Source organism: Mus caroli, unplaced genomic scaffold (genome assembly GCF_978045245.1).
Source record: "Mus caroli unplaced genomic scaffold, Mus_caroli_1 scaffold_2, whole genome shotgun sequence".
Classification (NCBI taxonomy): Eukaryota; Metazoa; Chordata; class Mammalia; order Rodentia; family Muridae; genus Mus; species Mus caroli.
This window is the reverse complement of record NW_028227257.1, coordinates 111,990,711-112,015,537: the sequence shown is the minus strand read 5'-3', so window position 1 is coordinate 112,015,537 and position 24,827 is coordinate 111,990,711. Positions and strand designations below refer to the sequence as shown.

The 24,827-nt window shown below is 38.5% G+C and overlaps 1 protein-coding gene across 4 annotated transcripts in view; it reads left to right on the top strand.

Annotated features, from left to right (window-relative positions):
- Positions 1–24,827, top strand: part of LOC147005902 (uncharacterized) — a 59,247-nt gene that overhangs the window by 25,115 nt on the left and 9,305 nt on the right. For 3 of the 4 annotated variants that reach the window (XM_085834806.1, XM_085834807.1, XM_021156225.3), the window contains 12 exons: positions 781–809; positions 892–991; positions 3,925–3,953; positions 4,048–4,123; positions 8,230–8,300; positions 9,533–9,596; positions 10,194–10,222; positions 10,314–10,383; positions 18,520–18,722; positions 22,530–22,644; positions 22,956–23,005; positions 23,278–23,308. In XM_085834806.1, coding sequence (XP_085690932.1) covers positions 781–809; positions 892–991; positions 3,925–3,953; positions 4,048–4,123; positions 8,230–8,300; positions 9,533–9,596; positions 10,194–10,222; positions 10,314–10,383; positions 18,520–18,722; positions 22,530–22,644; positions 22,956–23,005; positions 23,278–23,308 — 867 coding nt within the window. The remainder of the gene's footprint in view (positions 1–780; positions 810–891; positions 992–3,924; positions 3,954–4,047; positions 4,124–8,229; positions 8,301–9,532; positions 9,597–10,193; positions 10,223–10,313; positions 10,384–18,519; positions 18,723–22,529; positions 22,645–22,955; positions 23,006–23,277; positions 23,309–24,827) is intronic. The other variant, XM_085834805.1, reaches the window with a different exon arrangement.

Here is a 24,827-nt window from a genome sequence, read left to right as displayed (position 1 = left end):
ACGCTTTAGAACATTCGTAGCCAAGGTTCCAAGATGTATGAGCTTCCATCATTTCAGTGTAGGGCCGACCATGCCAGACTCTGCATCCTTAGCCTTCTCTTCTGGACCACTTCTGCAGCATCACTGGGCATCTGCTGATGACCTCATCAAGCAGCTTTATGCTGCTGACTGATGTTCAGCTCACACAGGACTTTCCCTTGGTCCCTGCCTTTCATGCTCTGATCCTCACTATGTCTGCCCAAACAGACATAAGAGTGAAGTCTGGTAGTACTGCTGGGTGGAGGAAAGGCACCAGTAAGTGTACCCTGTGATGTTTCTGAACAGAGACAAAATGGAATGGCATGTATGTGTGCAGATGCCGTGAGGAAAACCCCCAGGTTGTATATGAATTTTTTAAATGGGGGAAAATGAGGGCTAGAAGGGTTGCTCAGTGATTAAGAGCATCAGCTACTCCTGTAGAGGCCCTGGGTTCAGATTCCAGCATCCATAGGTTTGTTAATAACCCCTGTTCCGGGGAATTCCGTGTCCTCTCTTTACCTCCATGGGTACCAGGAATGTAGTTTCCACACAAGCAAATGCTCATACATATAAAAATAGATAAATTTTAAAAATTTAAGTGGAACATGGGTAGAAGTTCTTACTCTTCCATTGGCTTACTTCCATTCTGCTGCTGTTCTTAACTGTGACCAGTTTTATGGCCAACCCTTGCGAAGTCCCAAAGAGCTGTCTGCATTCATCCAATGGGATGCAGAGTTGATTGTGTGTCCTTTTGCTTTCTAGAGACCATGGAAGAGGACACTTGCATAATGGTAATGACTTTTATAATAGCCTTGAGTTACTAAGCAGGTACTGTGTGACATATTGAGTTCTTAACAATCATCTGTTTCAAAGCCCATCCTGCTTACCACGGAAGTGAGAGATTCTCCTCAGAGTGACAAGGAGGACGACATCGACATCGTAGAAAAGGCAGAGGCGAGACCATCGAAGTCAGGTAAAATGGTTTAAGTTACTTTGAAAGGCAGTAGGTGAAATAGCAACGACCCAGGCTATCCATCCCTAATGCTGCCCATCCACAAAGAGATGGTATAAGTTGTCATAGCCAGCACAAGTGGCATTTTTTGGCATCCATGTTTCAGAAAAAGGCAACAATGAGCACACGTGAAATGGTTCATCTTAGATTTTTCTCTTTTCATGTTTCAAAACCTTAAATTTACCATTTTTGGATCTCTGTCTCTCATAGGCACTTACTGAGGGTAGTCATAACAGCCGGTTAGATTTGCCCAAAGTTTAAACTGCTGGAGGGTAGCAGACTGAATGGGAAGAGAGGGTGATGAAGACTGTGTAAGGAATATGCCACAGTGAAACAAAACCACTTTTCTTTTTTTTAAATTTATTTATTGATTTTTATTAGATATTTTCTTTATATACATTTCAAATGCTATCCCAAAAGTTCCCTACATCCTCCCCCTGCCCTGCTCCCCTCCCGACCCACTCCTGCTTCTTGGCCCTGCCATTCCCCTGTACTGGGGCATATAAAGTTTGTAATACCAAGGGGCCTCTCTTCCCATTGATGGCTGATTAGGCCATCCTCTGCTACATATGCAGCTAGAGACACGAGCTCTGGGGGTACTGGTTAGTTCATATTGTTGTTCCACCTAAAGAGTTGCAGACCCCTTCAGCTCTTTGGGTGCTTTCTCTAGCTTCTACATTGGGGGCCCCATGTTCATCTTAAAGATGACTGTGAGCATCCACTTCTGTATTTGTCAGGCACTGGCATAGCCTTACAAGAGACAGCTATAACAGGGTCCCTTCAGCAAAATCTTTCTGGCATATGCAGTAGTGTCTGGCAAAACCACTTTTCTTTACAACTTGAAAAAATACATTTGACATGTTTGGGGTGCAGCTGAGGTCTTGACTCCCGGGAAGCCAGGCAACTGGTTTCTTGAGCCTTGGTGCATATGAGATATACAATGCCAATTCTTCATAAACTAGAGGAAAATCCATTTGAATTTGAATAGGAAAGCAAGTCATTTATTAGTGATCTCAGTCATTGTCTAGATAAGTCAGTGGTCATATCAGTTATGTATCTGAACATAGAATATAATATACTATTGGGTATAGTGCTTAAACACAAATTTATTCCCTTCCAAGTTTCTTATTTATATTTGCTTATATTGCTTTCTCTTTCCTTCATTCTTCCCTATCTTTAAATGAATTTCTAAAATCTCAACCACTCTGTGCGTGTATCCAATGCACTGTGAACATGTTTACCTTCACCATGCTTCCTCATACCCCGCCTCTCCCTGCCTGGCATCCTCCCAACTATCCCAAACAGTTGTCCTTTTAGTATTTTCATTTCCCCTTGCATCTTTTGTGGACCTGGGGCAAACTCATTCCCACTTGCGTGGTAAGCATACAATGAACTACTACTCCAACTGTTCTTGATTGTCAATTGATCATTGACTTGGGAGGTCCCAGATCACTGAGCAGACCACTTCTGAACAGGTGGTCCTGAGTTCTTTAAGAAAGCAGCCTGATTCTATTATTATTAATTATTATTATTATTATTGTATTTTCTTTATTTACATTTCAAATGTTATCCCCTCTCTCGGTTTCCCTCCCTCCAAGAAACACCCTATCACATCTTCCCTCCCCCTGCTTCTTATGAGGGTGTTCCTCCATGCACCCACCCACTCCCACCTCTCCACCCTCAATTCCCTCCTAGGTTAGCCTACAGAAAGCAGCTAACTCCTAGATTTCAGCAGTGATCAACAGAGCCATGTGTTTACAGTGCTTGACCAAGAGATCTTCAGAACTCCTTGCTAAATGGCTAACTGCTGTCTTTATCCCTTGGATCTTGAGATCTCCAAAAGCTGTTATTGGAAGTCAAATGACAATGTGGATTAGGATATGTGTTGATTATGTATCTCTTTTTTTTACTTACTTACTTACTGCACACTGTACAATACCTCGAAAATTAAGGCAAGCCTTTTATTTGTACTGAGAAATCCTAACACTAATTATGCTAAACTATTATATATACGGCCATGGGTTGAACTAGTACAGTACATTTTAGCAAGTGTGTGGTTAGATAATTTTGTTGTTTAGAATCAGAGTGAACATCCACTAATATTATACTTAGGTCAATCATTCTACAATGACCTTTGGATGTAATTAAGAAGTGGGGAAAACAAAACCCAAAAACAAAACAAACAAACAAACAAACAAAAAAAAAAAAAAAGGAAAGGAAAAGAAAAAGAAGCAGCCTGAGCAAGCCATGGATGGGAAGCAAGTTAGTAATGAGTGTTCATCCATGACTTCTGCTTCAGTTCCTGCCATCAGGTTCCTGTCCTGAGTTCCTGTTTTGGCAGACCATACTGATGGACTGTAACTATAAAGCTGGTTGTCACAGCCATATAATGTAACTAGAACTGCCTTCATCCAGGAAAAAGTTTACCCTACAAGGCTCTTTTTTCCTGAAACAGGCCTTATAATATGAACGTAGATCTCCCGACACCACTTGGGAGTCTAGATCAGGGAACTAAATGCTGATAGTAAGTTGCCTGTTGCTTTTCTGTGACTTCAGCCAGAAATAGAAACCATGCAGGTTAGATGGCACTTGTTTCTAGGTAATACACTCTGTTTCATATGCTTGTGTGTAGAGGTTATCAAGTGACCTAAAGCACAAGAAAAAAATTTCAAAAAGAAGGTTTTACCCTGTTTTTAATGACATTGTAAGCCAAGCAAGGAGTGGTATTGTTTAGAAAAATTAATTTCTAAGTGCCTATTAGATCTTGATCATTTACAACCAAAGTAAAAATGTGGAAATATAAGCATTAGAACTCTGCTCTTTGCCGTGTCTTCATGAGTGCTGGCCACCTTTGCTTTGTGTTTAGATTGATCATATTTCCTGTTGCTTTCTAGAGAACACCAAGACAGATGCTTGCTCAATGGTAACAACTTTTATGATTTTATCTTAAGTTACTATGCAGATATTGTGTGAAATATACAACATTTATCAGTTACCTTATTTCAAAACTCATCCAGCCTACTACCACCGAAGTGGAAGATTTTCATCAAGATGTAGCAGCAGAAGAGGCAGAAGCAAACCCATCCCAGTCAGGTAAGAGTTCTACTTCCTGGGAGCAAAGTACATGAAATGTTACCACTCATAGGCCTCCCACTCTAACTCCTCTCAGGATGGTGACATTTGCCAGGCCCAGTGCAGGTGCCGTCTTTGACACCAATTTCTCATTAAAAAAAAAAAATCTATGAGATGTTTACAAATGAGTTCTGACTTAGCTCTTTCTTCTACTCTGTTTCAATGCCTTATATTTATCAGTATGGAATCTCTGTCGCTCATAGGCCCTTACCAAGGTTAATCATGAGGTTTATCAGATTCTCCTAACATTTAAACATGCTGGGACTGGGTACTATTGAGGGCATTGTATAAGACAACCATGCAAGGATATGTCATGAGATATAAGTATCTATTATCATTTGAAAAAAAAAAGTAAAAAATAGAAATAAAAAGCCTGAGATGCAAGTGCTGCGACACAACCCAGAGTCAGATTCTGGAGCCTGGAGTCCTGGACTAGCTTTGACAAATAGCAGGATGGTTTCTACTCAAAATTAAACAAAGGAAAGCCCATTTTATATCCTGACAGTAGGATGTTTATTAGTGATTCGGGTTTTTTCCAGATAATTTAGTAGTTTTATATATATTTATAAACATATATATAATATACTTAGAATATAAATAATAAACATATTTATATAATTATCATTATATAGTATATAATATATAATTATTTTAATATAATATATAACATGATTACTTATATAATCTAATACATATAAATAATAAATCTATACTTGTATATCCTTAAAAGTGAATTAATTGTACTTAAAATGTCTTTACTTTTACCTTTTTTTAGATCAGTTTAGGGCATTTCATAAGCATATAAGAAGCACTGTGATCAAAGCCACCCATTCTTTTCTTGCGTGGTTCAGTAGAAGAGAGACACAGAACCCTTGCTGGAAAGCATCAGAATGGACCCCTTTGACACCAACCACAGGGTTGTACATCGCAAAGCAAGGCCATGGGAGCATAATCCACAAAGTGTCCACAGTTGGCGGATGTCCTGCATCCTTGCGCATCACATTTGCTAGCATGAACGTGTTGATGAGCAGGATTCTGCTCTTCAGAAGTCCAGATTAGTGCATTAAGAAAATATTAAAACTCCTCTAGGGCGGTGTCTTAGTTAGGGTTTCTATTCCTGCACAAGCATCATGACCAAGAAGCAAGTTGGGGAGGAAAGGGTTTATTCAGTTTACACTTCCATACTGCTGTTCATCACCAAAGGAAGTCAGGACTGGAACTCAAGCAGGTCAGGAAGCAGGAGCTGATGGAGAGGCCATGGAGGGATGTTTCTTTACTGGTTTGCTTCCCCTGGATTGCTTAATCTGCTCTCTTATAGAACCAAGACTACCAGCCCAGGGATGATCCCACCCACAAGGGGACCTCCCCCCTTGATCATTAATCGAGAAATTACAGCTGGATCTCGTGGAGGCATTTCCCCAAATGAAGCTCCTTTTTCTGTGATAACTTCAGCCTGTATCAAGTTGACACAAAACTAGCCAGTACAGGCGTTATTTCTGGATGGTTCACTTCAACTCTGTCTAGTTTTATCTTCATTGTGGAATGCTGTTTTCTATTCACACCCTTTAGGTGAGACCCTATCTGAAAAAAAATTAAGAAAGGAAAGAAGGAAAAGGATACTGTGGCTTCCAGTCCATGAGTAGAAGCGTTAGGTAGCATACAGATCAGAAATTTCCCATGTTAAGGTTGTAAGAGGAACTCTTTAGAAGGTATGTAGGGAGCCTGCATGAAGGCAATCCCTGTACATCCAGGGAGATAGAGACAAGATGAGGAAGTCTCATGTAACAGAGTGTGAAACATTTGTCAGAATGGTGCATAGGAACCATGGCAGCTGAAGGAACAACTTCACCAATAAATATGTACACAAAAACAATATTTCGATGACTATATTTTTGAGTAGTTTAAAAGCTATTTTGAGCTGGATATAAAATTAACTCGAACAAGTCAATGGCCTTTCTCTACAAAGAATACAAGGAATACAAAGAATAAACAGGCTGAGAAAGATATTAGGGAAACAATACCCTTCTCAATAGCCACAAATAATATAAAATACCTTGGCGTGACTCTAACTAAGGAAGTGAAAGATCTGTATGATAAAAACTTCAAATATCTGAAGAAAGAAATTAAAGAAGATCTCAGAAGATGGAAAGATTTCCCGTGCTCATGGATTGGCAGGATCAACATTGTAAAAATGGCTATCATGCCAAAAGCAATCTACAGATTCAATGCAATCCCCATCAAAATCCCAACTCAATTCTTCAACGAATTAGAAAGAGCAATATGCAAATTCATCTGGAATAACAAAAAACCTAGGTTAGCAAAAACTCTTCTCAAGGATAAAAGAACCTCTGGTGGAATCACCATGACTGACCTAAAGCTTTACTACAGAGCAATTGTGATAAAAACTGCATGGTACTGGTATAGTGACAGACAAGTAGACCAATGGAATAGAATTGAAGACCCAGAAATGAACCCACACACCTATGGTCACTTGATCTTCGACAAGGGAGCTAAAAACATCCAGTGAAAAAAGTCAGCGTTTTCAACAAATGGTGCTGGCACAACTGGCGGTTAACATGTAGAAGAATTTGAATTGATCCATTCCTATCTCCTTGTACTAAGGTCAAATCTAAGTGGATCAAGGAACTTCACATAAAACCAGAGACACTGAAACTTATAGAGGAGAAAGTGGGGAAAAGCCTTGAAGATATGGGCACAGGGGGAAAATTCCTGAATAGAACAGCAATGGCTTGTGCTGTAAGATCGAGAATTGACAAAGGGACCTCATGAAACTGCAATGGTTCTGCAGGGCAAAAGACACCGTCAATAAGACAAAAAGGCTACCAACAGATTGGGAAAGGATCTTTACCTATGCTAAATCAGATAGGGGACTAATATCCAATATATATAAAGAACTCAAGAAGGTGGAATCCAGAAAATCAAATAACCCCTTTAAAAAATGGGGCTCACAGAAACTTAGCATAGCAAGATATAAGATAAAATTTGCAAAACACATGAAACTGAAGAAGAGCGAAGACCAAAGTGTGGACACTTTGCCCCTTCTTAGAATTGGAAACAATCACCCATGGAAGGATTACAGAAACAAAGTCTGGAGCTGAGACAAAAGGATGGACCATCTAGAGACTGCCATATTCAGGGATCCATCCCATAATTAGCCTCCAAACAATGACAGCATTGCATACACTAGCAAGATTTTGCTGTAAGGACCTTGATATAGCTGTCTCTTGTGAGACTATGCCAGGGCCTAGCAAACAGAGAAGTGGATGTTCACAGTCAGCTATTGCATGGATCACAGGGCCCCCAATGGAGGAGCTAGAGAAAGTACCCAAGGAGCTAAAGGGATCTGCAACCCTATAGGTGGAACAACAATATGAACTAACCAGTACCCTGGAGCTTGTGTCTCTAGATGCATATGTATCAAAAGATGGCTTAGTTGGCCATCACTGGAAAGAGAGGCCCATTGGACATGCAAACTTTATATGCCCCAGTACAGGGGAACGCCAGGGTCAAAAAGTGGGAGTGGGTGTGTAGGGGAGTGGGTGGGAGAGGGTATGGGGGACTTTTGGGATAGCATTGGAATTGTAAATGAAGAAAATACCTAATAAAAATATTTTTTAAAAAGCTATTTTTAGGTAGAAAATAGTGCAGAGTATTATTTTTCCACGTGGCATTTAAAATTTTTGTAGTTGGGCTTTTGTTCATGCATGTTGAGTAGGTTAATTGTGGATAAATCTTTGAGCTGCTTATTTGCCATCTTGAAAACATCCAATGTCTGCATAAGTGATGCATAGATGTTCTAATAATTAGATCTATTTTATAAACAATTAAACTTTAAAGGTTATTGAAATAATTTCTTGGAATATTACAGGTGCCATTTTTATTATTACTAATGTTAAATAGCTACATGCTGATGTATGATGTTCTCTCTATATATGTTATATATGTTGCTATAGAAAATGTACCTTTAACTCTTTTTAAAACTAACTCTTATTAGAAACTTAGTTTCACCATATACACATGATATAACATGTTTGTCTTATGTCCAGAACCAGGCTTAGGAGTGTCCCCAGAGGAGAAAGGAAAGACATCTGACCACAATGAAAATAACTGGTCACTGGTAAAGTTTCAATTTCTCATTTAATATTTTCTCCCTTTTGATTGAAGATTAAAGACCAGTAGAGTTTCCTCAAGCTACCCTGAATATTTAGCAGATGATGCCATGTTTCATTTTTAAAGTGTTTCGACTAGTTATAGAACTTAGTATACCCCTAAATGGGAATGACATGTAACTACACTTTATTTATGAGTGTGTAGGTTGTCAGGGTTTCAAGGTTGTTTAACCTTCTACAGAAAGGTCATGTAAGAATCAAATCTTAATGGAAAAGCAGCTGAGGTTACAAACAACAAACCAGTTACAGGCCAGACATGTGATTATTCCTTTGGTCAAGTCTGTAGTTTTGCTTACCAGCCACTAACACTTCAGTTAAACTTTGAATCCTTCCTTTGATATCTGACTGACCAGTGTTTTGTTACAAGAGGGACTTGGAAATTTAACAACTCCATTGGAGAGTCAATGACTGATCTTTCCATGATGAACCCTCGGGAGTGAGCAGAACAATCTTTCCTCTTTGTCTTCATCTTGGTAAAGGAAATCACTAAATACACTAATGTTGTGCACTGGTCTCAGTGTCCATAAGAATATATTAGAACCAAATAACTTTATAGGGAACCATGACACTAACATTATATCAGTGACAGCACTGCCCTTCTGACCCATGGACATTCACATACATAACACACACTTATCAACACAAAAACTTGTATATGAACAAAGGCACAAGGTACATTTTTACACACGAAATGAAGTACCATCTTGGATTTCCTGTTTATTCTCCACATTATATTCTGCACATTCAATTCTCAGGCTGAGTGTTATATTTCAAAATAAAAACATTTTATGTCCTTTAAAATATTTTAAATAGCTAATATTGTATTTAGAGCAAGTAAATATTTAGGAATTTATATGTGTTGTAAAAATATTCTTTTAGGTCTGAAATATGTGTTAGACATTTTAAAGGTAGTTTCCTTGTTAAGGTTTTCATGAGAGCAAATATTAGAATTTTTAAGATCATGCTTACTGTCAGCTCTCATGGTTGATTAAAGCCCGAGTAGCCATGGGCGTATAGCACAGGCTTGATCAAAGGAGAACAGGCCAGGGTCTTTAGTAATATGTACTCATTCTTAGCATATTCTCTTAAGTCTAATTACTTTCAAAATAAAAAACTGTCCTATTTCTAGAGAATATATAGAAAAGATTATGCCACTCTTTCCTGATGTGACTTTTTCCAGGACAGTGGTAACTCTGGGGATGAAGAAGAAAACAGCAAAGACATCTCAAAAGGCAGAGTGCTGGGTAAGAAACATTATTTTATTCAAACACTGTATTGAGAGGCTGGAGAGATGGGGCAGCCGTTGAGAGCACTCATTGCTCTTGAGGAGGACCTGGCAGCCACATGGTGATTTATAAGATGATTTCAGAGGATTGGTTGCTCTATTCTGTCCTCAACAGGCACCGGGCACACATGTGTCACACATGTTTATGTGCAGGCAAGAAATTTATACACATAGAGTAAATAAATCTAAGACAATTTTTTGAAGTTATCTAACAGAAATGTTTGTTTAACTGTTTGTATGATTAAAGGAGTGTTTTATAAACTGGTGTCCTGAAATTGTACAGTGCCACTCGTCACTCTTATCAATTTGGAAACTTAACACTCTCAAAAATGAATTGCACATTTCCTTTCAACTGATATGAGAACACTTTCATTAATGATACACTCAGCCAGCATAGTTTATATTTTGTATTTTATGCTAACCAGAGTAAATACAAAGCTTAAAACAATTATTTCAAGTAAAGCATGATTGCCATCCCATCCTGTCTCTTCATGTGTCCAGACTGATGGTAGTGTCGTGTTTCATAACTTTGTCCATTTTCCCTATTACCTTTTAGCATGGGTTGAGAAAGATGATTCCTTGAAGGTAAAAGCATATACTTTTTTTCCTTGAATTATTAAGGATATACATTCTAAATCATACATTTACTAAATATCTTGCTTCAAATCCTATCCAGCCTACAACTACAGAGAAAAAGTCTTCCTCAGATGACATAGAAATAATCATGTTAAAACCATTCAATTCAGGTAAAATTTATAATTCAACAGAATTCGAAAAGAAAAATATTATAACTGCTTACCACTTCCTCAATCTTAATTCCTATCTATCTATCTATCTATCTATCTATCTATCTATCTATCATTTTATTTATTTATTTATTTATGAGACATGGCTTCTTTGTGTAGCCCTGGCTGTCCTGGAACTCACTTTGTAGAATACGTTGACCTCAGATCTGGTTCTCTCTGCCTCCTGAGTGCTGGGATTAAAGGCATGAGCCACCATGCTTGGCTCCCAATCTTAGTTCTGCTCCTCCAATACTGATGGCAAAATCTGACATAAAGAAATCAACTTTCACTGCTGCCATCTGCATTCTGAGGAGACTTATTTACAAACATAAATAGAAGATTTGATTTGTTTTGTTTTGTTTAAATATAGGGACTGACCTAGAGGCTTCTAGTTTTGTGTTTCAATACCAAAAACTGTATGGGTCTATACTCTAAATAACATAGGCATTTAAAAAAGTTATCATTACATTTCTTAGATTTTTCTCAAAGTTTAAAAACGCTGACAAGAAATTAGGGTGTTAAGATGCACACCTACATTCTCAGCCACTCGGGAAACTGAGGCAGGGCATTTCTTGTTCCCAGATGTTCTGTGTTAGTGAGATTGCAAAGCAAGATACTTTCTCTTAAGAATGAAAACATGGTAGGGGAGCAAGTGGGGGTGGTGGTGGTGGTGGTGGTGGTGGTGGTGTATATGGGACTTTCAGGATAGCATTTGAAATGTAAATAAAGAATTGGGGGGAAAAAGAAAACTAAAACAAATACCTTTAAATTCTCACACAAGAAAAAAAAAAGAATGAAAACATTGTTCCTGTCAGCACCAGCCCTGCCCCACCTTGGGCACAAACTTGGCAAACTGTCCCACCTTCCCAGAGGACTCTCCACACTGCAGCTGACCTAGCACACCCAGAATTTTAAGATCACTGAGGATAGTCGGCCTCCAGAGAGGGCTCTGACTGCGGGGACTCAGGTGAGAGCCCCATCTTACATCCAGGGTCTCTCAGAGACCAGTCCAAGCAGGAGAGCACTTGAGCCATAGAAGCAAGAGAGGTTCTTGGACAGGGTTCCTTCGGGCCTTCATCTTCAGTCAGGAGGTGGATCTGAGCTCTAGGTCTCTGTGCACCTTCCCTGCAACAGGAGAGCTTAACTGCAGAGAGTGATCTGACCTCTGGGACGCAGGAGAGAGTTGGAATCCCAGGAGTGCTGACTGAGGCTAACAGAATCACAGGAGGAACAAGCTCCAGCCAGAGACAGCTAGTACATCTAACACCAGAAATTACCAGATGGTGAAAGGCAAACATAAGAATCTTACTAACAGAAACCAAGACAACTTGGCATCATCAGAACCCAGTACGCCCACCACAGCGAGTCCTGGATACCCCAACATACCCTAAAAGCATGATTCAGATTTAAAAACATATCTCATAATGCTGGCAGAGGATTTTAAGAAGGGCATTAATAATAAACTTAAAGAAATGCAGGAGAACACTGCTAAACAGGTAGAAGCCCTTAAAGAGGAAGCACAAAAATCCCTCAAGGAATTACAGGAAAACACTGCTAAACAGGTGATGCAATTGAACAAAACCATCCAAGATCTAAAAATGGAAGTAGAGACAATGAAGAAAACCCAAAGGGAGACAACTCTGGAGATAGAAACCCTAGGAAAGAAATCAGGAACCATAGATGTGATCATCAGCAACAGAATACAAGAGGTAGAAGAGAGAATCTCAGGTGCAGAAGATTTCATAGAAAACATGGACACAACAACCAAATAAAATGCAAAATTGAAAAAGATCCTAACTCAAAACATCCAGAAAATCCAGGACACAATGAGAAGACCAAACCTAAGGATAATAGGTATAGATAAGAATGAAGATTTTCAACTTAAAGGGCCTGTAAATCTCTTCAACAAAATTATAGAAAAAACTTCCCTAACCCAAAGAAAGAGATGCCCATGAACATACAAGAATCTTACAGAACTCCAAATAGGCTAGATCCAGAAAAGAAATTCCTCCCGACACATAATAATCAAAACAACAAATGCACTAAATAAAGATAAGAATATTAAAACAGTGAGGGAAAAAGGTCAGGTAACATATAAAGGCAGACCTATCAGAATTACACCAGACTTCTCACCAGAGACTATGAAAGCCAGAAGATTCTGGGCATATATCATACAGACCCTAAGAGAACAGAAATGCCAGCCCAGGCTATTAAACCCAGCAAAACTCTCAATTACCATAGATGGAGAAACCAAAGTATTCCATAACAAAACCAAATTTACACAATATCTTTCCATGAATCCAGCCCTTCAACAGATAATAAAGGGAAAACTCCAACACAAGGAGGGAAATTATGCCCTAGAAAAAGCAAGAAAGTAATCTTTGAACAAACCTAAAAGAAGATAGCAGCAAGAACAGAATCCCAACTCTAACAACAAAAATAACAGGAAGCAAGCATTACTTTTCATTAGTATCTCTTAATATCAGTGGACTCAATTCCCCCCAAAAAGACAGAGACTAACAGACTGACTACATAAACAGGACCCAACATTTTGCTGCATACAGAAAACCCACCTCAGGGACAAATGCAGACACGTTCTCAGAGTAAAAGGACGGATAACAATTTTCCAAGCAAATGGTCCAAAGAAACAAGCTGGAGTAGGCATTCTAATATCGAATAAAATTGACTTCCAACCCAAAGTTATCAAAAAAGACAAGGAGGGGCACTTCATACTCATCACAGGTAAAATCTTTCAAGATGAACTCTCAATTCTGAATATCTATGCTCCAAATGCAAGGGCAGCCACATTCATTAAGGAAACTTTAGTAAAGCTCAAAGCACACATTGTACCTCACACAATAATAGTGGGAGACTTCAACACCCCACTCTCATCAATGGATAGATCCTGGAAACAGAAACTAAACAGAGACACATTGAAACTAACAGAAGTTATGAAACAAATGGATTTAACAGATATCTACAGAACATTTTATCCTAAAACAAAAGGATATACCTTCTTCTTAGCACCTCATGGTACCTTCTCCAAAATTGACCATATAATTGGTCACAAAACAGGCCTCAACAGACACAAAAATATTGAAATTATCCCATGCATCCTATCAGATCACCACAGACTAAGGCTGATCTTCAATAACAACATAAATAGAAAGTCAACATTCACATGGAAGCTAAACAACACTCTACTCAATGATAACTTGGCCAAGGAAGAAATAAGAGATTAGAGTTTTTAGCGTTTAATGAAAATGAAACCACAACATACCCAAACTTATGAGATACAATGAAAGCATTCTTAAGAGGAAAACTCATTGCTCTCACTCAGTACTGCCCAAAAGAAACTAGCATACACTAGCAGCTTGACAGCCATCTAAAAGCTCTAGAACAAAAGGAAGCAAATTCACCCAAGAGGATTAGATGGCAAAAAATAATCAAACTTAGGGCTGTAATCAAACAATTAGAGACAAAAAATGGGTTTAGTACAGAATTCTATCCGACCTTTAAAGAAGACCTAATTCCAATTCTCCTCAAACGATTCCACAAAATAGAAGCAGAAGGTACTCTTCCCAATTCATTCTATGAAGCCACAATTACTCTGACACCTAAACCACACAAAGACCCAATAAAGATAGAGAACTTCAGACCAATTTCCCTTATGAACATTGATGCAAAAATATGCAATAAAATTCTCACAAACCAAATCCAAGAACACATCAAAACGACCATCCATCATGATCAAGTAGGCTTCATCCCAGGGATGCAGGGATGGTTTAATATATGGAAATCCATCAATGTAATCCACTATATAAACAAACTCAAGTACAAAAATCACATGATCATCTCGTTAGATGCTGAGAAAGCATTTGACAAAATCCAACACCCATTCATGATAAAAGTCTTGAAAACATGAGGAAATCATAATAAAAGCAATTTACAGCAAACCAGTAGCCAGCATCAAACTAAATAGTGAGAAACTTGAAGCAATCCCACCAAAATCAGGTACTAGACAAGGCTGCCCACTTTCTCCCTACCTATTCAATATAGTACTTGAAGTTCTAGCCAGAGCAATTTGACAACAAAAGGAAATCAAGAGGATACAAATTGGAAAGGAAGAAGTCAAAATATCACTGTTTGCAGATGATATGATAGTATACATAACTGACCCTAAAAATTCCACCAGAGAACTCCTTAACCTGATTTAAAAAACCTCAGTGTAGTAGCTGGATATAAAATTAACTCAAACAAATCAATGGCCTTTCTCTACACAAAGGATAAACAAACTGAGAAATAAATTAGGGAAACAAGACCCTTCATAATAGTCACAAATAGTATAAAAATACCTTGGTGTGACTCTAAGGAAGTGAAAGATCTGTATGATAAGAACTTCAAATCTCTGAAGAAAGAAATTAAAGAAGATCTCAGAAGATGGAAGATCTTCCATGCTCACAGATTGGCAGAATTAATATTGTAGAAATGGCTATTTTGCCAAAAGCAATCTACAGATTCAATGCAATCCCCATCAAAATTCCAACTCACTTCTTCACAGAGTTAGAAAGGGTAAGTTGCAAATTCATCTGTAAGAACAAAAATCTAGGATATCAAAAACTCTTCTCAATGATAAAAGAACCTCTGTTGGAATCACCACGTTTGACCTCAAACTGTACTATAAAGCAATTGTGATAAAAAACAAACAAACAAACAAACAAAACCAAAAAACTGCATGGTACTGGTAGAGTGACACAAGTAGACCAATGGAATAGAACAGAAGACCCAGAAATGAACCCACACACTCGTGGTCACTTAATCTTTGACAAAAGAGCTAAAACCATTCAGTGGGGAAAAAAAGACAGCATTTTCAACAAATGGTGCTGGCTCAACTGGCAGTTATCATGTAGAAGAATGCGAATTGATCCACTCTTATTTACTTGTACAAAGCTCAAGTCTAAGTGGATCAAGGAACTTCACGTAAAATCAGATACACTAAAACTTATAGAGGAGAAAGTAGAGAAAAGCCTCGAAGATATGGGCACAGGGGAAACATTCCTGAACAGAGCAGCAATGGCTTGTGCTGTAAGACTGAGAATTGACAAATGGGACCTCATAAAATTGCAAAGCTTCTGTAATGCAAAAGACATTATCAATAAGACAAAAAGGCCACCAATAAAATGCAAAAGGATCTTTACCAATCCTAAATCTGACAGGGGACTAATATCCAATATATACAAAGAACTCAAGAAGCTTGACTCCAGAAATTCAAATAACCACATTTAAAAAATGGGGTACAGAGCTAAAAAAGAATTCTCAACTGAGGAATACTGAAGGGCTGAGAAGCACATGAAAAATGTTCAACATCCTTAATCATCAGGGAAATGTGAAGCAAAACAACCCTGAGATTCCACCTCACACCAGTCAGAATGGCTAAAATCAAAAATTCAGGTGACAGCAGATGCTGGTGAGGATATGGTGAAAAAGGAACACTCCTCCGTTGTGGGTGGGATTGCAAGCTTGTACAACCACTCTGGAAGTCAGTCTGGTGGTTCCTCAGAAAATTGGACATAGTACTACTGAAAGATCCAGCAATACCTCTCCTGGGCATATACCCAGAAGAAGTTCCAACTTGTAATAAGGACACATGCTCCACGATTTTCATAGCAGCCTTATTTATAATAGCCAGAAGCTGGAAAGAACCCAGATGTCCCTCATCAGAGGAATGGATACAGAAAATGTGGTACATTTACACAATGGAGTACTACTTAGCTATTAAAAACAGTGAATTTATGAAATTCTTGGGCAAATAGATGGATCTGGAGGATATCATCCTGCGTGAGGTAACCCAATCACAAAAGAAGTCACTTGATATGCACTCACTGATAAGTGGATATATAAGCCCAGAAACCTAGAATACCCAAGATACAACTTCCAAAACACAAGAAAATCAAGAAGGAAGATCAAAGTGTGAATACTTCATTCCTTCTTAGAATGGGGAACAAAATACCCATGGAAGGAGTTACAGAGACAAAGTTCAGAGCTGAGACTGAAGGAAGGACCATTCAGAGACTGCCCCACCCAGAGATCCATCCCATAAACAACCACCAAACCCAGGCACTATTGCATATGCCAGCAAGATTTTGCTGACAGGACCCTGATATAGCTGTCACTTGTGAGGCTGTGCCAGTGCCTAGCAAATACAGAAGTGGATGCTCACAGTCATCTATTGGATGGAACATAGGGCCCCCAAACGGAGGAGCTAGAGAAAATACCCACGGAGCTGAAGGGGTTTGCCACTCTATAAGAGGAACAACAATATGAACTAACCAGTACCCCCAGAGCTCACATGTCTAGTTGAATATGTAGTAGAAGATGGCCTAGTCGGTCATCAATGAGAGGCGAGGCCCTCAGTCTTGAAGAGATTATATGCCCCAGTACAGGGGAATTCCAGGGCCAGGAAGCAGGAGTGGGTGGGTTGTGGATCAGGGCGGGGTGAAGGTATAGAGGACTTTCGGGATAGCATTTGAAATGTAAATGAAGAAAACACCTAATAAATTGTTTTTGAAAAAAAAGAATGAAAACACAGAACCATTCAATTGTCCATATAGTCCATTTCTAATCTTGGCCTAAATTGAGACTACATTCTATAGGTGTTTAGTGCTGTGAAATCCGTTACTGTTGTGTAACAATCATCAGATATAACGTTGTAGACTTTTGAGTATGCTATAAATCCAAATACTCTTATTTCTTCACCTGTTGTGTTTGCTCTATGGCTTCCTTCCTTTACACTCTGGGAACATCCCAGGACTTCCCCATTGATATTGCACAGGCTTCTCTGTGTGTGTTAGTCCTCAGACCTTCTCTTACTCATTATTATTATTATTGCTCAGCTTTGTAGCAACTTAGAGCAGAACACTTACACCAAAAGTTAAAAGAATGTCCTCAAAATTTGCAATGGAGTAGAAATAATGGGCAACATAGAATAATTACAGACATTTGAGTATTTCTACATTCATATCATCTCTATCTATCTACATAATTGTTATCTGTCTCTATCTATCTATCTATCTATCTATCTATCTATCTATCTATCTATCTATCTATCTATCTATCTATCTACCTGTCTGTCTGTCTGTCTGTCTGTCTGTCTACCCATCTGTCTGTCTGCCTGACTGTCTACTCTTCCACAATAATTACTAGTTTTTTGTACTTCAGGATTTCAGATTTGTGCATTTTTCATTTAACGAAATCACTCTCTTGCCACTAATATTATCCCTCAATATTTTTGAGAATGCTACCTCTGTGTCTGCCCTTTACCTTTTTTTTTTAAATCTCTGCCTTATTTTCTTCTCTGAATTCATCTGCCTCCACTCATTCTTTCTCCACGTATGCCTGTTCTTTATCACTTTTAGAGTACACAATGTGACATGACTAAGTTAACATAGCTTCTCAAAGCTACGCGACTCTCACAGTCTTCCTCTGCAGGAATCTCTCCATAGCTCTTTTCTCTAGTGTTACTGGCATTTCTGTCCTCTCTTAACCATTCCTCTAAATCCATTACTGTCATTGTCCATGTCTCATCCTTTCCTGCCCTCTGTCTGCCTAAAGTTGCTTTTTCAATTTCAGATCAGGCATTGTCTCAAGGAAAGATGTCCATGGTACATTCAGGTACACTTTCAAAAAAGGACTGGGTGCACATCCACTGATTCTTGAGCAAAACCAAGAAAGTATATACTTAGGTGACTGAAAAGATTGCCCACTCCAGTCTGAGGGTGAAATGTATAGACACACAAAGAAGTAGTTTGCAGGAGTTAACACAATGAGTAGAGATTCCAACCGGGTGCTGTGGTACCCCTGAGCAAAGCACCACCTGCTTCTCTAGCGAGAGCCATCATCAAGGATGACTTGAGGCATTAGACGGAATCTGAATGGGTAATGTCAGAGCCTGTCAGATGGTAAGGCTTAAGGTTACTGTGCGTTCCTTGGGAAAATAAAAACATATTTTACCATTACTGATTTTAAGCATTTCTAGATATTGATGCAGGGACTATTATTTTGCATTATTTTTAATGCTGATTCTCACAAAATATATAGATTTGTCTGTAGAGGAGGTCATCGAAGTGTCATCGGAAGAAGAACAGAAGGGAGGTGAGGAGGAGGAGGATGACGACGGCGATGATGAGGATGGTGATGATGGTGATGACGAGGGTGGCGATGATGAGGGTGGTAATGATGAGGACGGTGATGATGAGGATGGTGGTGATGATGAAGGTGGCACTGGACAAGCACAACTTGTGGTAAGGAAACATTTAATTTCTCATTTAATGCTTTCTTCTGTTTACTAGTGTAGCACCAGCCAAATGCAAACACCTTCAAGTAATCTTCTAGAAAGTTCTAGTTTTTCTTTTTCTTTTTTTAAAAAAAATTCTATGTAATTATAAAGCTTAGAGAGTTCTGTTCTACCAGTAGCCTCTTATCAAATTTTATGCTCAGCTTTATGGCATTTTGTTGTTGTTGTTTATCTTTGGTCTTTTGTTAGATAACCTCTTTAAATGATAAAAGGTAGAGTTAAATGTGTCTTGTGGCTGGACAGTAACAATTTTGAACATTAGGGAGTTCATGGCATCTGTATCAGTTTCAAGCAAAAAAGTGGCCACAACCCCCCGTGGTTGGGAATTTGTGGCTTTACATTGTCAGTGTCACCCAGGTGACAGTTTGGATTCTGTCTTTCCCTCTCTATTGACTTTGGATCATTTATATAGACTAAAGGCGAATAGTTCCCAATGCTATCTCTAAGGTTTTCATAGGGCATGTGGATTATACTTTGTGCAGACATGACACTATCATAACACATGATTTGAATTGAAGTATAAAACTTTTTCATTCTGTTTGGTGGATTTTTCGCTTGTTTGTTTGTTTGTTTGTTTGTTTGTTTGTTATTTTTGTGTTTTTTCTCTTCTTACCTTCCACACACAAGCACTCACAGTTTCAATGTTCCCTTACCGCCGTAGTTCTTCAGTGTCTGATTTGTCAGTCCACCGTAATCTCTGATAGTGCCCAGTTGAGTTAGATGTTTCTGGTCAGGAGCCAAGTGGGGCCGCCCTCCGTCAATCATCCTACATGAGAGTCAGCAGAACCTGCACCCCTTCTCTCATGGAAGGAGCAAAATTTATATGATTATTACATGATTACCTGTGTTTATTGAACATGCACGATGGAAGCCACTTACATAGTTTAATCCAAACTCGCATGAATAAAATAGTAATAAAAGCTGAAGTTGTGCATTATTCAGCTTGAGTTAATATATATCATGCAAAGAGAAGCAAGTTTATTCAAATTTAGTGAAACACAAACATAGAAATACATTATGTGGAATTTCAAAGAATTATAAATTTCTCAACATCTTATTATTTTGAACATACTGCTGAGCATGGTTGAATACACCCTTAATCCCAGCACTCAAGAGGTAAAGGAGGTAGATCTTTTAAATTTGATACTAGCCTGGTCTGCATAGTAAACCCCAGGACAGCCACACCTGTATAATAGTGAGACCATATCTCAAAAAGACAGAAATACTAGGTATCAAAAAAGTAAGTTTAAAAAAGACTGTTTGGATTCAGATAATTGTTTAGTGAAGGCTAGGGACATTGCTCTGAGGATAAAATGTTGGATGAGCGTGAGGACGTGCTGATTAGAGATCTGATCCCTGGCCTGCAGCACACACAGTCATAGTTGACAACACATGTGCACTAAACAAACAAAAAACTCTATACAAACAAAAGCATGCATGCACATGTGCATGCACACACACACAGACAGACACACATACACACATGCACACACGCAGGCAAGCACACACACACAAATAAAAACTGTTGAGTTCATTGATCTTTGCTCAGCTATGCCTGAACATGAGACTTGCCCTGGAGTGTTTGATATACCCAATCTCACTCCATTGAAGAAAACTGTTTTTCCCTCTCCTATAAGGTATAAATAAGTTCAGTTGTTAATTTTCACCATAGTGACTAGGTTTTCATTCATTCATTTGTTTATTCGTTCATTTCTCTTAAACAAAACAAAATAAAATGTAATAAGACAAGACAAAAATTATCACATTGAAGCTGGATAAGACAAACAGAGGGAAAAGAACCCAGAAGGGGACACAAGAAACATACTCACAAGTTTGCACACTCAAGAATCCCATAACAACATTAAACTGGAAGCCATACTATAACCACAGCGGACCTGGTATAGGCCCATGCAGGCCCTGTGCCTGCTGGTTCAGACTCTGAGCTCATAGGAGAGATGCGCGGTTGATTTACAGGGCCTTGCTTTCTTGATGTCCTCTATCCCATCCCCTCTGGCTCACATATTGTTTAACCTCCTCTTCCACAAGGTTCCCTGCTCCCTGAGGGGAGGGATTTGATGGAGACATCTCATTTAAGGCTGAGCCTGGCTATGGGTCTCTGTATTTGTTCCCATCTGCTGCAGAAGGAAAGCTTCTTCGATGATGGCTGAACAAGGCACTGATCTATGACTATAGCAGAATGTCATTAGGAGTCACTAAACATAACTACAGTGTTTTATTATTTAAATTTTGGCCAGTATTATTTGGTTTGACTCTGGGTCCATGGGCTGTCTAGTCTCAGGTTCTTCATCACACAAGCCATGTTGGGTATGGGTTACATCTCCTGGACTGAGCTTTCACTCTAGATCCAAAAAAAAAGATTTTTCTTGGGGAATATTTTTATACTGAAATATTTTCCACAAAATTTAGTATGCATATTTGTTTTGTATCCTGGATATCAGAAATTATATATGTTAATATATCTGCATTTTATAGACATGAAACAAAAGCTGGCAAAAAAGACATTATTTCCTTTTTTTTCTTTTGCCTTCTCTGTTTTTCTTAGCATCTTAATCGTACACATTAATCACGGCAGAAGAATTATATATCTTTACACATATTTGCCCCTTCACTCATATGCATGGTCTGAACGATGCCATCTAACATCTCCTAACGTTCTAGTGCAGACCTGTGTTCAGGACTGCTGAGTGACGTGTTTTCTCTCTCTGAAACAGAATAGATTGTCCTTACATTTGCCTGACTCTATTATTGTACGTTGACCTCTATTTTCCCTTTATCAAAAGTACTATCTAGTGAATATCATGAACTGAAGCTGTGGAGATGCTGAACTCAAGCCCTCCTCACAATTTCACTCTTGGCTTTCTATCAGATTATCAGATTTTATATCATACAAAATTGACTACATTTACAACCTCTATCCTCTTCCTCCTCCTCCTGTTCCTCCTCCTCTTCACTATATGTGTGCATGAATATACACATGCTATTGCATGCCTGTGAATGTCACAGTACAACTTTGGGAGTCTACTCTCTCCACTCAACACACTGAGAATTGAGCTCAGATAGGGCAGCCTTGTGCATCACACACTTTTCTCTGTTTTGCTGGCCTGTCATCAACTATTTTGAAGTATTTTTCTTACGCTTCCTCCTTATGTGATGGACATCTACCCTTACATAGTTGCAAGTGAGACATGTATATAATTGTTTTTTCTGAAATATCTCAGTTCTTATTGTATGAATTGCCTGTACGGTGAAGAGGTGTGAGCATCTTCTAACCAGAATGAGATGTTTCTCTGGTGATTTGGCCTTGATCTTCCTATTTGATCAATTCCGCTCACCACCATAACTGTAGTCTATTTTCTGCTCATGGGTCTTCATGTCCAAGGCCCTGTGCACTCTCCCTGTCTGCTTTCTCTGTCTTTCAAATTATGATGTCATGCTTAGAACATTTCCTAAGCTTCACAGGAAGAATGGATTTTTCCTTATGTGATTGTAGTAAGTTCACTTCAGTGATAGAAATAATGAACCAAACTTTTCTCATTTGTTATCACGAGTCACTGATATCACAAGTCACTCTACTTGGAGAAAGCGTCCCACAGGATTGTGTGCACAACTCAACAGAATATAAGTATGTTTGCTTTAATGACTGACGCAGTGGGTGAGCGATGGAGAGAATGAATGAAGATATGTAGTTTCTCAACTTTCTTTTTCTTTCTTTCTTTCTTTTTTTTCATGACAGGTAGAAGAAATGAAGCAGTCTGCAGGGAGAAGTAACCAAGAGGATCCTTCCAGTAAGCAAATGAATAATGACAGTGTCACCTACGCTAATGGGAGGACTAACAGCAGTAACAATGGTAAATTCACAAGTTTGTGTGAAAAGTTTTTATGTTCAAGTCCCATCATGATACAAAAAAAGTACAGTGTGCATATTTTCAAATAAGCATTGCTTTTAAATAGCTTTTCTTGCTTTGTTCTTACTATAACAATGTCTTCCTGCAAATGCCTCAAACATATCAAATTTTGTCCTTTTTATCAAAATATACAAACATTAAAATGTAGTGATAAGATGCATGCAACACACATGTACAATATATCTTTAAGTATGAATATTTAACTTCACTGTAACAAAAGCACTCTTTAATGTCTCTGTGACTACATTGTACAGATAAGCTGTCCTCATTCCACGAAGACGAAGACTTTACTGAGGACTCCAAGGTTTGTCCAATGCTGTTTTTGTTCTTGAAAAAAATACTGTGAATAATTTGTCTATAGTAAATCTATTTCAGTAACTCATCTCATGACTTAAACTTATTTTTCATTCCTTATCAAGTGTTACTGACTCTAATATAGAAGTTAATCTCTTTTATCTGTCTATAACTTAGCAGACTAAATATTTTTGTTTTAGTGGCTGATACTTTGAATGGGTAATGGAGAGAGTGAAGAACCATAATTTCTAAAGTTTTTGTTTTCTTTGTTTTTCATGAAAGGGAGCAGCGACAGAGCAACCCTTGGGAAAAGGTAAACAAGGAAGTCCTTCTTGTCAGCAAACAGATGATAACTTCAGTCCTGATAACAGAGATAAACAAAAATGCCAAAATGATAAATTGGCAAATGTACAGGAAAATTGTTTTATGCTCAAGTACCAAATGGCAATAAATCCAGGACAGATAATTCTAGCCTCTGCCCAGCCAGATTTTACACATCTTTCTCAGAATCTAGCTCTGAGAGTCTACTTGATTTTTCCCTCTGTGTAATCTTTCCAAGCCCCCAGATATAGCCAGACTCCTACATCTTGTGTTCCAGTCTAGACTGGCTAACCCTGCTTCCACTGCCCCACTTTACAGGCTCCAATCAAGACCTATTCTACCCACTCCCAACCTGTAGGCTCCTCTAGTAACAACCACATCCAAACTTTCGGCTGAGTCAGGTCGTGCACTTCTTTGCCAGGGACTAGCATGGTGAGTTTGCCTCACCCTCCCCTTCACACACGATTCAACCTCCAGATCTATCTTCATACTCTATGCAAAAACCGGAATGCATGTCTTGCATGCCAATCCACCTCCTTTTCTTCACTTGACTTCATTCGGCTTAAGCCATATTCAACTTTGGGAGCCAGCAGGACACATCTGATGTGTCTGTATTATAAACAAAACTCACAAAAGAACTCTACATGCCCAGAGCTCATATGAAAACTACAAACAAAATGAAACATTAAGACAGCATTCATCCTCCCTGCATATATACCAGTCTTGTAGAAGTGTTTACTACTGAGAATTACATATATGAAACCAGGACAGAGAATTTGAAATAATAACCATAAACTTTTGCAAAGTATTCAAGGAATTCAAAGAAGACACAAAAAAACAGCTCAATGAAGTCAAAGGGAGTCAATGTCTGACCAATGACGAGGAAAATTCAGGGTTCTAAAATAGAATCAAATAAATAGAATCGTTGAAGAAAACTCAAGGTAAACTGTAGATGAAATTGAAAACTCGAATAGCCCAGCTGGAAAAGTCAAGGGGAGGCTTTACAGGCCAAATGAATCAAACAGAAGATAGAAAATAAGGGCTCAAAAATGAAGAATATAACCTACACAAGAAAAATCACAGGAAAATTTTTAAAAAGAAAAGAAAAGAAACAAACCACAAGAGATGAATATTCAGGAAATGTGGCTCACTGTTAAAAAGACAAAAACTTGAATTGTAGGAGTAGAAGAATGAGAAAAATCCCAGGTCAATGGCATAGGCCAGATCTTCAACAAGATCATAGAGGAAAATCTCTCCAAACTAAGGATATACCCATACAGATACCAACTAAAACCAGAAAAGAAACTCCCCAGGATATATCATATTTAAAACTCTATGTATATCACGCAACAAAGAGTATTGAAAGATAAAAGAGAAAAAAATCACAAGTCACATCAGAATAGTAGCAGCTGATTTTTCAGTGGAAATTATGAGAGCCATAAAAGCCTGGAACAGCACATAACTACTCTTAAAAGAACATGACTGTCATCTTGGACTAGTGTTTCCAGCAA